Here is a 15,295-nt window from a genome sequence, read left to right as displayed (position 1 = left end):
CAAAAGTCCACTTCCAGACCTAGAAGTGGCACTGGCAACACACAGTGCCTGTGCTCAATGCCCCAACTATGGGTAGCTTCTTGGCATGGGATGGAAAGAGTCCTGGGACCTCAACCTCCACTCCTTGTGCATCCACAAAGGGCCAACCACTATTCAGCCCTTTTTTGTCAATGAGTTATACATTAAAAAAAAACAACCAAAACACTTACTGTGGTAGAAAGGTGAGATAAGGCCTTAATGTGAAGAAGTTCTTCATATATAATTTCTAGATCATCAACAGTTCTCTGGCCAGGTCTACAAAGAAAAGACAAAACCAACAAAATACAAAAAAACAACCCCAAAACAAACTCCTAATAAGTAATGTTTGCAGAATGAGCTCAAGGGGTCAGTTAAGTGCCTTGACATTTCTTAACTATAAAAATAAATTTGCCCTGGATAATCTTTATACCATAATAAACTCTAACATAATTATTTAAAGTGTTTCTTGTTGGGAAACAAAATGTAACTAACAGGGAAAGAAGAATATTATGTATGCTGTACATTTGAAAGTCATCCTTCAATTTGTGTGACTAATTAGAAATGGAAGAGAACCTTAAAACTGTTCTGTGAATATACACTTGGGGGGAAAAAAGGAATAAAAGGAATTTCCTTGGCGGTTTTTGCTCCACTTATGTGTTCACTATCCATTAATATTCTAGTCAACTAATTTCTAGGAAGTATGTTTATGGAATCAGTGAATTTTAGAGTGAATTTTGAATGTGTGTATGAGAGTATTTATACTAGAAACCAGGTTCTAAGTGTTATGTTTTTCAAGTCAGTAAACAAAAATATCATGTGACCTGTGTGTCCAATCAAAACCAACCCACACAACTTGAATTGTGAATATTGAACACTCACAATAAGCTTCTCAGAGATACATAGACTATGAATTTGTCGACAAATGACTTGAACAGGGAATAAATTTTGTAAGTTGCTCAGAGACAACTTGTGAACAAACAAATTAAAAAAAAGCACGTCTTTGCTGAATCAATCATTTTCTGCAAATTTTCAGCTCTAAAAATTACACAAAACAATATTTACTAAAGAACCTAATGAGCTTTTTCAAGGTGAATTTTGCAAAAGCATTTGTACCATTTAAGTGTGAAACAATAAACTTTAATGAAAACATCCTAAAATACAGTGGAAGACTAATATCACTTTTGAAAAAAAGTGTTTTTAACCTTTTTTTTTTAAAGTGGGAATCAGATGGAGACAGATGCTCTGAAGTAGTGAGTTCTATACCCTAACATCCTCCACATCAAGAGTTTGGTTATGTATGTTCATAGCAATGAAAAGACTCCCAAATAGAGTTAGCTCACAGCACTATTCTTTAGTTTTGTATGTTGATAAGGACCTCTTTTATTTACTACCTCCACTAGACTCTATTTTGGACAATTTATGCAGGAAGCTCCCATTAATATTAATGGGAGGATATTCGATGAGAAAACAATCCCCCTGCAATGCAATAGCGAAAGAGAGTCTTCACACTGATTGGGGTATTTTGAGTTTCTGGAAAGCACATGTAATTGGGATAATTTTGGGGACATTAACAACTAACACTGAAGAGCTCAGGACTGATGTATGCTAGAGAGGTTACCTTTGAGGAACTCCACACCTAAAGGATACATTAAATTGACTATGATTAAGGGCTGTAGGAACCTCTGAGTATATTCCAACTCATTTCCCCTCACCAGAACCTCTTAATTTTAAATGTGCACCACAACCTTATTTTGTACAGGACCAAATTCCTCTGTGATGTAACTCCATTCAGGCCAATGGAGTTACACCACAGACAAATATGGCACAAAAACTGTTTCACAAACACTTTGGAGCAGTGGTTCTCAACCTTTCCAGACTACTGTACTCCTATCACGAGTCTGATTTGTCCTGCGTACCCCAAGTTTCACCTCATTTAAAAACTACTTGCTTACAAAATCAGACATAAAATTTCCAAAATGTTACAGCACACTATGGCTGAGAAATTGCTGACTTTCTCATTTTTACCATAGAATTATAAAATAATTCAATTGGAATACATTGTACTTATATTTCAGTGTGATACTTGAGCCTGTTTTTCACTTGTCAGCCTGTCTGAAGCCTGAGCTCCATCACCCGGGGCTGAAGCTTGTAACTTAGCTTCAAGGGACCCCCTGTGGTGCAGGGACCCAGGCAATTGCCCTGCTAGCTACCCCCTAACACTGGCCCTGCATTTGCGACCCCCTTAAACTTATCCCATGACCACCACCCCCGGGGGTCACAACCCCCACGTTGAGAAACACTGATCTAGATAGAAGACCTCTGTGTACCCCAAAGGTTATACGTTCCCCTTATAAGTAGAATCACTACTTTAGAGCACCAATTCCAGACAGTATATGGTATAAATCACAGAAAGCAGTGATACAAATACATTTCATGGCAAATAAATTATTCAATCATAGGGCCAACATCAGAGGGAGGGAGCAATCAGAAGGTATAAGCAGGGGAGGAAAGCAAGGTTTTAAGATTAGGTTTGAAAAATGGAGGCAGGTAGAGTGATACAGAAAGCCTGGTCCAGATGGCAGGAGCCGCAGAGAAGTTTTCCACATCAGTATTGAAAACAGTTTAGTGCAGGGTCCTTAACTCTAGCTTTCTGCTACATAAAACATCCAAAGTGTTAACAATACAGTTGAATCTTTGAACAGCCCTCTAAATATGTAACAATGGTGCTTTTTGAAAGAAACGTTTCCAAAAAATATTCAGTACAACAGGAGATGCCAGTATCTAGAGGGTCAGAGAATCACATTAAAAATTAATATATTCCTCTAAGTTCTCTGTCTAATCACCTGTTAGAACAACAGAATAACTAAATCATTTATGAGAGAGGGGAGGGAGAGATTTGTTGAAGCACCTAGCAATCTTTTCACTAAAAAGGAATTGGTTGGAAACTTCTACTGGTTAAAAGTAGTAGTGAAGAGATCACACGAAATATAAGATAAATCAACCTCTCTTGTCTGCCAGGCAAGCTAAATTTTTCATTTGTTCTACATTTACCAATGGCACGTAAGGAAACCTTAGCATAAAGGTAGCATGGATGGAATTATGCTTTTCTTACACAGAACAGAATAAATTGTACAGGGAATAACAGAAATGGATTTGGTACTGCTCTGCCTTTTAGTGATTCATAAAATGTTCACCCTCCTGTTGCTGGTCAAAATTTTGCTCTCAAGTACAAGGGTGAAGCCCCCATTGGGTTCAGTGGGGATGCACCAGTATAAGTGAGAGTATAACTCAGCTCCGTGTGCCCTATTCAGTAAAACAAGCTCTTTATTCTAAGCTAGTACATAGTGTCTTTCACTGTGTATTCATCTGCCATAATAAGACAACATGAGGAAAGGCTTTAACAGTTAAAACCGATATATTATTTAAGTAAGCAGTAGCATTAATCACATTTGATGTGTACAAAGCAGCATGTCTGGATAAACGGGAAAAGATATACAGTACATCAATTAAAAAATAAGGATTATGTCCAATTGCATGAGATCTAATCTGAGAAACGGATATATTCTTCTGTCAACGTGTTCATTTGTCTCCCTTTAGCATTACTAAGAGTATCACACATGACATGGGGAGGAGTGGAAATCTATAGTGGATGTACCCAGTCTTTATTTCTGCTTCTCCAGATGTCACATGGAGAGATATTAGGTATCACTGCTTCAGTTAAACCCATGTGGTGCCCCACTGATATAGATTTGTAGGATCCTGCTGTGTAAAGACCTAGTTTCTGCAGGGGACACATTCTAGCAGCAATGCTTGGTTATATACAGGATAATAAATGGGGATAGATGGAGAACCAGACTACTCATTAATGAATGGGAGACCTCAGGTGATATTAAGCGATCAATAAATTCTGTTCACTGTTTGGGGAATTTATCAAGGTCAGAGACACTGAGCTTCTCTTTACTAGAATGTGGACAAAAATACAGAATTTACTTAACCATCAAGAAACCATGTATGTGCTGGAAAGATCACTTACCATTTTTATTACACTTCCCAAACTTTGAGATGATAAAAACTGGGATGGGACTAGCTAAGAGCCAAATATAACTTTATTTTAACAGATTTATTTGGAGATAAGCTTTCGTGGGTAAAAAACCCACGTCTTCAGATGCAATGAAAGCTTATGCCCAAATAAATCTGTCTTTAAGGTGCCACCAGACTTCTTGTTGTTTTTAACTTTATTTTACACATACATAAACATATAAACACATTACAATGGCAGCAAAACTGAACACAGATTTCATAAAGGTTCATATCTTTTCCCTAATGATTCTAAATATCGTATCTTTCCGTGCTATGACCTCACAGTGAAAGCAGAACAATGGGCTACTTTTAGCTGTCACTAATATATATGTGGGTGTGTGTCTGTGTTCTCTCACCATATGGAAGAAGGCCATCTAAATCTGTCTTCTTGATTCAGGGCTCCTGGACAATTCCCTTAAATTCCATTTTATCACATATTTATCTTGTATTATCATGCAAACCTCAGTAAGAGGAAATGCAGAAAGACATCTGAATTTTATCTCAGTGCTAATTCTTGATTGATTTCATAGAAGTTAATGGTGAAAAATCCCATTGGCTTATATAGAATCAGAATATGGCCTTTGAGGGAAAAAATCACTATAGTTGTGTCCACTTAAAACAAGGCTGAATTTGGCATTAGAATTAAATTTTCTCAGGGTAAGAGAGTACATTCATGGTGCTATACAAATGGTTGTTAGCAATAACAGCAACATTTACTTTGCTATATATTGTGTCCTCTTCTATTTTCCTTTTACAGTATACTTTTATTTTCCTTTCTATAACATGATGCATACCCACCATATTTTTAAAAGTGTGAGCCAATGTAAAGTCCCCAGGACACAGAAAGTTTATTAGTGATCACATGTGTACTCATGTACTTATGAATACAAAGAAGAAATCTGTAGCACAGATTTATTGTTTGAAGAGTCATGCTGCTAACATACTGCAAATTGGAGCAAAACACTGTCCAAAAGAGAATATATATTACAGTATCACCTCCTAAGTTAAATACTAAATCTAAGGCATATTTTCACCTTATAGACAGACTTCTGTCATTAGTGTTTGGCTTTATACTATATTGCCATGTTTAATTAGGTCCTACCATCATTCATGCTACAGCTAAACATATTAAACACAAACTAAAAAATAGAAAGGGGGAAAAAAAAACAGTTTCAGGATGTCATTCTCATACTGAAGGATTGAAGAGCTTGCAAGTTAGAGCTGTGTTAGACCTAAAATATTTTCCCAAGAACCGACTACAGGTCTTCACCTGTGATAGCAGGCACTGTGAGATAGCAGGGAGCTATGTTTGCAGCTTCACAAAAAGCTAATTTCAGATTCACAATGTATGTGTGTTTTTTTCAAATACCAATAGCAACAAGAGCCTGTCAAAAATTTCCCTGAAGCTCTATTCTGTTTTTTAAACTATAGAACATTCTTTCATAGTTTGACAGTTAAAATGCTGCAGTTAATGTAATAAACAGAGAATTTTTTAAGTCGGCTGTCAAAACAAGCGACACTTTTTACTGGAGAGTTTCAGATTGCGAACAATAGAAAGTACCTTTCAAAGCAACAGCTTCATTATACAATCAAATTCTCAAAGTAATTTTCTCATCAAAGAATATTGTCTTATTTGTTTCATGGTAATTATCTGAGCTTTGCAACCTCTCCGGAAACGGTGACTATTATAAAAGCAGCTGTGTTGGTTTGAAAATTGGGGGTCCTGCTCAGGTTGACGCAGAGCCAATGTCCCTGAGGCCCTGACACATCCTTGCACTCTTGGTAGATGTAGTGGTGTCTAATCAAAACTGCTAGGCCTTTGAGGATTCACTGAGGTTTCAAAAGCATTGATACATCTTAGCACAGACAGGATGCCCAACTTCCAGTAATGTAATGTACGAAAAGTGAGCTTTATAACAGTCGTTAATATGGTACCATAGGCTGAAAATATGAAATATGTTCTCTCTGTTCCGAACACCTCATGGGATATCCTTATAAGACACTTTTACATTTTGTACAGCTGCAATGGACTGATGCTGAAATGGAGTAATCAGTGAAAAGGAAGCCTATCAATATGCTATAGCTGCCTCATAGTTTCTCTTGTTATATGGAGAAAAAGGCTTGCAGAATATAAAGATTTTTTCAGAGGCATGAGCAACAAAAATTGGCTATAGATTTGGACTAAAATTTTGATCCCACTGTGTTGCAAAGTTCAGGGGTGTTGAAACTGATCAAAATATTAACCTATTAATCTGCTTACGGTTTTCTGAGAATCATCCTCATATGGGCATCTGGACCAATCTGAGACAGCAGAAGCATAGTATCCTGCAGCTCCTCATCACATTCCTTCTTCTCTTCCTCCGTTGGCATTGGGGCATCTTCATGCTCATCATCCAAAAATCGATAAAACAAGTATTTGTCTTGGAAATGGTGTTCTTGATCCACTGCAAGCAACATCATTGACATCAGGTATCAATATTAAACTTTCCTCATTAAAAAGGAACCTTCACAGAAATGGTATATTATGTGGTGTGTGGCAGAGACATAATAGTTTAACAAGCAAGAGAAAATGGCAGAGAAATACCAAGAGAGTGAATTGCCGCCTTCTTGCTGATATACGTTAATAGTTTCTACAAAACTGCAGGTCTAGGAACTTTTCCTTAATTTTGCACTACAAATGCTTTCTATACTTGTAGCTTTCTCACACACATTTTTTTCCCAAAGCAATTCATTCAAGTGAAACTGTCCACACTGGACCAATAATTGTATTAACAACAACTCTATTTAAACAAAGCTGTTTTTTTTTTTTTAAATATATGGAGATATACCTATCTCATAGAACTAGAAGAGATCCTGAAAGGTCATTGAGTCCAGCCCCCTGCCTTCACTAGCAGGACCAAGTACTGATTTTGCCCCAGATCCCTAAATGGTCCCCTCAAGGATTGAGCTCACAACCCTGGGTTTAGCAGGCCAATGCTCAAACCACTGAGCTATCCCTCCCCCTGTTCCAACAAGACCCTCTAGTCTGATTTCCTTACCCAGTCAGTGTGGCCACAGCCTAAAGGTAATATATTGAGAAGTATCTAAACTCCTTCTAAGCTACTCTAACGACCACAAGGGTCCCTGGAGGTTACTGTGTATATTGGCAGGGCCAAATTCACTGGCACAGACTTTAGTGGAAGGAAGGCCTTTGAGAGCAGAATGTCTGTCACGATAAGATTACAACAGGGCAAAACACCCACCCACAATCTCCCATCCAAGCAAGCAGGCAGTTCCACTCCAAATGTGGGAAATGCTGACTTAACAGCGGGCATGGCCAGGGTGGCCAGGTGGTGGGCTGATTCAAGGCATCCATGCAGCAAACACTGCAGGTTCTGGGTAGCCCTTGTCAGACGTTAGAGCTGTAATTCCCCTCAGGGAAGGGCAGTGGAGAAAACACTCTGCCCTCCTACAGGGATGAATCCTCTCTGGGGTGCAAGGGACACAGGAAGTAGATGGAGGTACAGTTTGGAAGTTCAGTGATTTGCACACACAAAACCTTGGCCACTGAACCTGATCTGAAAGTGTTTGTGATGTTAAAGAAGGGGACGGGAGGGGTGTTGTATAAAAATTTATTTCCGTAGATAACATACCAATGGTATATGTAAAGGCAGGGGGGAAAACAGAGATAAACCCAAACCAAAATCTAGATCTGAACATTAGGATGTTTGAGATCCAGATCTGAATTTTTTAAGTGGTCTTTATAACAGGCCAACCCAAAGCCATGGATCCAAACACTTGGAAACATCTGGTCCAAATGTTGTAGCTGGATCCAGGCCCACCTCTATTCAAAATCCATTACTTTTATGTCATTGTGCCAGCACATCTCATGTTTTTTTTTTCAATATATACAAAGATGACTATATAATCACATTAACCATGAACCCTGAATACACACTAATAAACATAATTAGAATTCCTGCCACCTTTAGATTGCAATTTCATTTACTTTTTTAACATTCTCCTGAGTTACAAAGTCAATACTGCTGCATTTAGCTGGATGAATTAAGACACAGTCTGCTGTATTTCTAATGGGATCATCATTCTTTTTTCATGAAGGAGACCCATAAAGACTTTGATGAGAGGCATTTCCAACACATTAGCTGGCATCTGACAATGTTTATCTTACCATGGTTAAGAACACCTTCCTCCAGCAATACTTGCCACATGCCGACAGCCTGTGTTCGTGAATGAACACAAGGACTTTGTTGCATCATCCAGTCCACCAGTTCTGTTCCTACACAACATTGCCTGAGGGTCAAAAAATCGTATTAAAACAGATCAGTAAAAGGAGATTGCTTAAAGCATCTATCAAGAGTAGCAGTATCAGCAACCTGCATCAGCGGGACTAGTCAGACCCCATTATAGAAAAAACAATGCTGAAGCATTAACTATCATCTATTTATACCTGTTTGAAAGACCTGTCAAAAATGCTTAGTTTTGAAAGAATTATTTAAGCAAAACAATCCAAACCTTCTGGAAAATGGAAATCTAAGAACATAAGAGCTACCCTGTGCCATACTAGATCACCTAGTGCAGTATCTTATGCCTCATACTTCAAAGGAAGCCTTAAGTATACCACACATAAAGCACCTACATTTGCAATACTATGCTGGGATGACACTAGTTGATGATCGACTTTTACCTTAAAGCATAATGACTGCTGTATTGGTAAAGGACTATATCTTTTTTATTTCTGTAAGTAATAAATAATAACACCGCCTAACTCTTACACAGCGCTTTTCATCCGTAGATCTCCAAGCACTTTACAAAGGCAGTCAGTATTATGATCCCCATTTTACAAGTGGAGAAATTGAAGAGCCATGCACATTTGAGGTACTATCTAATTAACAACAGCAATAACAATTTTTAGCCTAGCTAATGTAACTTTAGATACTATTCTTATTCACAGAAATGTTCAATTCTTTTTACACTTACTACATTTCTTTTACCAGTAAATTTTACAGATTTATCTTACACTGTAGCCATATCTTTCTATAATTTTCCTAAGAAACAAACTAACTCAGAATTTCAAGGCCTACCCAGAACAGAGTTCCAAACTCCATGTGCACACTGACTAAGAAAGCTTTCTACAAATTATCAGGCATTAAAAAAAAGGGGGGGTGGGAGGGGGAATACGCTTTACTCCAGTAGATATCAAATGTAACAAGTTTAATATGAGGCAGTTGGCTGATAAAGTACATTTGTCCTTTGGATGGGGCCAGTCTTACATTTTGCAGGGCCCTGGGTGAAGACAGATACATTAGGCCGCAAGCACTTTGCTAACCAATGGAGCCCACACAGGAGGAGCTGAAGACAGATTATTATAATGGTGCTCCACAATCTGCATTAGTTCCCTGATCACTATTGGATTTTCTGGAATTGAGCTACAAAGCCTTTTGAGGAATTTTGCTTACCCCATGCTAGATGTAATTATCTAACAGATCACGACTGACACATCCCACATATAAGGTCTTATGCTGGAGGAAAACCCTTCTCAACAGCAGTCCTGAGGCTCTGGAATAACCCCCCAAAGGAAATCAGAAAGACCCTGGCTCTGACCATGTTCAGATGTAAAGGCCTACTCTTCGTCATAACAACAGATAAAGCATCAGAGCAGAAGAAACTCCAGCAGCATGATCAAAGCTAGAAAAGCCTATAAATAACCACATATAAAACAGCGACTGTCTGGTCCATCTGGATAAATATCACTATTCTACAATTCATGTACAGCTTCTAAATATGAAGGTGATGGGGCTTCTGAAATACTCGTATTTAGGTTAGAGAGTGACTTGTTTTTGAAGACTTGCTCTAGGTATCCCAGGGGTCAGCAACCTGCGGTACATGTGCCAAAGGCGGCACCTGAGTCGATTTTTACTGGCACACTGCTGCCAGCTGGTGTCCCGGCCGCCGCCCACGCTCAGCCCGCTGCCGGCCTGGGTGAACAGAACCTCAGGCTGGCAGCAGGCTGAGCAGGGCCGGCAGCTGGGACCCCGGCTGGCAGGAGCCGGCGGTCTGGGGTTCTGTCTGCGGGCGTAATGTATTAAATTTCTCCCCGTAGGAATGTGCTACTTGCGGAGCACCAGGACTGGCAGCCATAAGTAGTACACCGTAAGTAGCACATTCCTACGGGGAGAAATGTAATACACTACACCTGGGTAGGGAAGGCTGTGCCTCCCCAAACAGCCTGCCCCCTATCTGCCCCCTCCCACTTCCTGCCCCCTGACTGCCCCCCCTCATAACCCCTGACCCATCCACCCCCCCCCCCGGACACCCCCCACCCCCTGACTGCCTTCTTCAGAACCCCCCACCCATTAACCCCCCCACCCATTCCTTGGCTCCTGACCGCCCCCTCCCGGGACCCCCCGCCCCCAGGACTGGCAGCCGTAAGTAGTACACCGTACGTAGCACATTCCTATGGGGAGCAATTTAATACACTACACCTGGCCCCGCTAACAGTCTGGAGTTCTCAAAATATGTTCTCACACCCCTTATCAAAAATTACACTACAATTAGCTTAACAACTTGAAAACTTAAAAACTTTATATATTACAGTAATAGTTAAAAAATGTATAATGTTAAATCCATAGGTTTGATGAAACCAAGTAGTTGTACTTATGTGCCTGTGCTTAATTTGTGTTTTGATGATTTACCTTCTAAAAAAAGCTCACGTGTTTCGCACCCCCAGAAAGGGCATCTTGCACCCCCAGGGGGTGTGTGCACCCACGTTAAGAACCACTGTACTAAACTGATAAGATCAGCATTTTAATTTAATTTTAAATGAAGCTTCTTAAACATTTTAAAAACCTTGTTTACTTTACATACAACACTAGTTTAGTTATATATTATAGACTTATAGAGAGAGACCTTCTAAAAACGTTAAAATGTATTACTGGCAGGCAAAACCTTAAATTAGAGTGAATAAATGAAGACTCGGCACACCACTTCTGAATGGTTGCCGACCCCTGTTGTATCCCAATTCGATCACAAGAAAAAAATATTTCTCATCTTAGAGATTTACCCCCATGACATAAACAGCACCCAGTTTGACACAGTTCTATAGCACTGGTAGTCTTTATTCAAGATGCTGAAGAACAGAATAGCAAGTGTTTTTTGCTTAAGGTAAATTGGCAGAGTTGTATGGAGGAGCTTCCACAGCACCGACCTGCATGCACCGTGCATGCTGCCAGGGTATCTCTCCCATACGTATTCTGAAATAAGGAACTATAACCTCAGAAACTCTTATTGCTACAATCATTTTGATAAACACAAGTTTTCCAAATTTCTCACTGGTTTATAATACATCAAATTAATGTCAGTCAATTTTAGACTGAAATCTAATGGAAAAGTATCTCTCTGAAAAAGTAGATCAGTGATACATTGATTAACTATCAAGAGTGGAAGTACTTAGAGATTGTAAACCACTTTCTGTACACTCAGAATCACGTATGAATCATTTGGATTAAATATTAAACAGTAAAGCTATTCAAATGTTTCCTAATCCAGCAAAACAATATGATGAAGAATCATTTATAGTTCTGGACTTTCAACGCCTATCTTGCCAGTGTCACAAAAGTCCCCTTTCAGCAAGACAGTGCTGCCACCAAAAGGAAGATCAGAAAGACTGACTGTAAACTGAAAAGTTTAATTTCAAATAGACCTGAGAATTTATGTGATGTGAAAACCGCATTTCACTATGTGAACTTTCAGAACTCCACATTGAGCAAAATGGGTGCAGCTCTTTTGGGATCAATACAGTAGCACAGTCTTTTAATGAGATTTTCATTCATTATTTAGTGATACACCAAAAGACCTGGATCTATATTTTCACCCTGATGTGTAAAATATTCCAGCTAACCATAATATTAACTTTTATAGGGGTTTTATATGTATGCTTCGTTCACAATCAATTTCCAGTCAAATTACCTAGAAAGGATTTACCAAGAACATTAAACACTGTATAACACCCAGAATAATTTCAGACCTTTTGAGACCTGCAGGCATGGTAAGGTATAAATCACAAGTCAGAGGATGGTAGATGTAAAGGTTCCAAGCCCTTTACACAATCAGCTCACACACACCTGTAAGTCTTCAGATGATATTTACGATCTCTTATCATATGAGGTGCTCGGGAAAGAATTGCATTGCGTAAAATCTTTCCAGCTCTGAGGATCTTTTCTGATGGCACCTTGGTGAAGATGAAGAATAAAGGGAACAAAATGAACAGATGTTAAACATTTTTAATATCTGACTATACAGCTTGCTGAAAGAAAAAATACCATCCAAACCCCCATAAAATAAAAGCCTCTGCACAAATGGTCAACTGTGAAGAACACTAAAATAGTGAGGACTCTAAGTCTAAGATACTCAAAGGCCCAAAGCAAAGCATCACCATGGTATTAGCTGAATATCATGCCCCCATACTGGAAAACTGCTACCATCAGTTATTTCAATTTGCATAGCAGCCTAGCTCCCCGGCACATCTAGGTACCCATTACCTGCGTAATAGTTTTAGCAGGACGAAGTGGGATGTGAGGTTCAATGAGTGGTGTCTGAAAAATAAAATGTAAATGACACAAATAATAATAAAAAGTAAGAAGAAAAAAATGAGCTTAAAAATGATTAATTGATTAAAACTAAAAGGATGAACAATGTAAGGAACAACGCTTAGGGCCAAGCTCTGCCCCTGGATGTCTGTGGAAGATTCCTAGTGAAGTATGGAAACCACATACAGGCATCCCAAAGAAGAACTTTAATGTTGAGCACTTTAAAACAAATTACATGAAATGTGAAGATGTACAAACAGTTATTTACTCTTTAGGGCTTTTAAAATGTAACAAAGGGCTTAATGATCATCATAACAGTTCAAAAGCCAAGCCACAAGGGAGTTAGGCACCAACTCTCACTATAGTGATGGTGCTAGGCTTAGGTGCTGGGTCCCCCAAAGGGGGTGCCAGATTGGTTCAGGGGAAACAGAGGCTCCAGCTACACGTGACTGTCTCTGCCATTCAGCCCACAGCACTGGTTGTAAAGAAATAAACAAAGGGGGTTTCTGAGTTCTAAGGGCTGTCTCTTCCCTCAGCTCCTTTCTCTCATTAACCCACATGAGGCAGGATGAAAAATGGGAATGGAGAAGAAGATTATTCCCACTGAGGAGGGGCTCTGCAGTTCAGGGAGCAAAGTGTGGCCAAATCTTATTTTAGCTTCTCTGCTTTACAGGAGCATGATATGTCTCAGGTATCCATGGATTCCTCTGGTAAAAAGTGGGGTAGAAACACAAGAGATGAGAAGGTGTCAAAGTAATAAGGGAAGAGGAAAGAGGACAGAAAATCCTGAAACAGAAAGAAGGAAGTGGAGAAGGTCCAGGGAGAAAGAGAGAGAGAAGAGGAGTGAAATGGGAGAAAAGCATGAAGAAATTGAGAAAAAAAGGAGAAAGAAAAATAAGAATAAAAAATGGGAAGCAAACCTCAGAAAAACGCAGAGACAAAATTGGGAAAGCCGCCAGGACTGAAAATGATGGAAGAAGGATAAGGAAAAAAAAATAAGTGAGACCCAGCAACCATCTCTAAGTAGCAGGAAAATCCTTTGTTTTGTAAGGACCCCTAAGACTCAATCGTCTGAAGTTATATCAGGGATGAATCTGGGGGGAGTCCTGTAAAAGATTAAGGGCTGGATTGTACCACAAGGACATGGCTCACAGAAGGGACAGCATGCTGCTGACTCAGGGAGACACAATTGCCTCCCTGCTCCCTACTTGCTCCACAGAACCTAGTAATTTGCTGCTGGCCTATACTATCACCAAATTACTAATCTCCTTCCTCCGTACCAGCTCAGCTCCTTTGGCCAGCAGACTAGGGTAGAGAGAGAAAAAGACCTACCTACCCTAAGGGCAGGGAGCAGGAAGGGTCTCCTACAATAAATCAGAGGGGTGGTAGGAAGCACTAGGAGGCTCAGGAAAGTCTGTGGGAAAGAAAGGTCCAGGGAAGTGTAGCAAGGAATCAAAGACGCTGGACCTTCTCCACTTACCACAGAGTGCCTGGCCTTGGACCCAGAGTAGAGGGAGGGTCTACATTCCCTACAACATTACTAAGGAAGGTGGTGAGAAAGCCCCTTAGATGTTGGGCAGAAGGGCTATTGAGCCTGGAGTAAGTGGCAGACCCAGTGCAAGGTTGATGGATGTCTGTTTTGTTGTGTTGGACGTCTGTTTGTTAATTCCAGATGGGGTAGACTCTTCCAAAGGGCTAACTCACCTCAGTGAGACAATAGTGCTGAGAGCTGAAGGACTACCAAGGGAGACAGCAAGTCAACCAGAGTAGGGAAATGGAGGCAAGCATGTGACCAGAAGTTAAAGGAGGGAAGATGATCTAGTCACACAGGCCCACTAATCAAGTACTATTTAAGTCACTTCCATAGAGGTGGAAAACATTGCAACTTCAACTTCTTTAATTATGGTTATATCTTACAACAAGCCTTTGCAAAGGTAAATTAATAAAATGAATTTGGGTTTGTATATTTTTCTCCCATTAATAAGACAAAAACATTTGCCAAAAGAGTTGGGTCAAGTTATACACACTTTCTTCTTTTAAAAAATAAATCTATCCAATATAAGTTCTGGGCATTTTCCCCCTTATTTTCTACACAATGTATTTTTGGAGTAGGATCAAAAGCATGTTTGATATGGCCTACATTTTTTGTTTTGGAGAGAGAAACCAGGAAATACAAACACACATACATACATAAAACAGTTTTTGTTTTAAACTAACCAGATTCTTTTTTTCAGATTTTTCAGTTCAGCCATTGAACTAAAGAATCGATTATTAGCTAAGCTCAATTTATGAATGAATAAGGATTTGGAAACTCAGCAATACAAAAGCAGAATCAAATAAAGGAATGATGGCGGGGTCATAACTTACACCCTCAGATTTAAAGGTTGGGAACATGAACTCGAGTTAGGAAGAAATAAAATAAAATCCACTGAATCATATTTTCCCCATGACCTAGTCCAGTCCATCTTTGAAAAAAAACTCAAATAACAACTTGCTGTATTTATTGGAGTTAAGCGTGGCATTTGAGATTACCAGCGAGAAAAGAACAAAACCATCAAAGAGCAGCCTCGGTATTTCTGCTAACGTCCACAGGTGAGTCAGCAACATCTCAT

The 15,295-nt window shown here is 39.4% G+C and overlaps 1 protein-coding gene across 4 annotated transcripts in view; it reads right to left on the bottom strand.

The window, feature by feature from the left end:
- Positions 1 to 15,295, bottom strand: part of RAPGEF4 (Rap guanine nucleotide exchange factor 4) — a 213,402-nt gene that overhangs the window by 61,722 nt on the left and 136,385 nt on the right. For 3 of the 4 annotated variants that reach the window (XM_034785742.1, XM_034785744.1, XM_034785745.1), the window contains 5 exons: positions 12,636 to 12,689; positions 12,219 to 12,325; positions 8,267 to 8,388; positions 6,359 to 6,542; positions 210 to 294 (listed from right to left, as the gene is read on the bottom strand). In XM_034785742.1, the coding sequence (XP_034641633.1) occupies positions 210 to 294; positions 6,359 to 6,542; positions 8,267 to 8,388; positions 12,219 to 12,325; positions 12,636 to 12,689 (552 nt within the window). The remainder of the gene's footprint in view (positions 1 to 209; positions 295 to 6,358; positions 6,543 to 8,266; positions 8,389 to 12,218; positions 12,326 to 12,635; positions 12,690 to 15,295) is intronic. The other variant, XM_034785743.1, reaches the window with a different exon arrangement.

The sequence above is a fragment of the Trachemys scripta genome, chromosome 11 (assembly GCF_013100865.1).
Source record: "Trachemys scripta elegans isolate TJP31775 chromosome 11, CAS_Tse_1.0, whole genome shotgun sequence".
Taxonomy (NCBI): Eukaryota; Metazoa; Chordata; order Testudines; family Emydidae; genus Trachemys; species Trachemys scripta.
The sequence above is the reverse complement of the archived record's forward strand: the minus strand, read 5'-3'. Positions and strand labels throughout refer to the sequence as shown.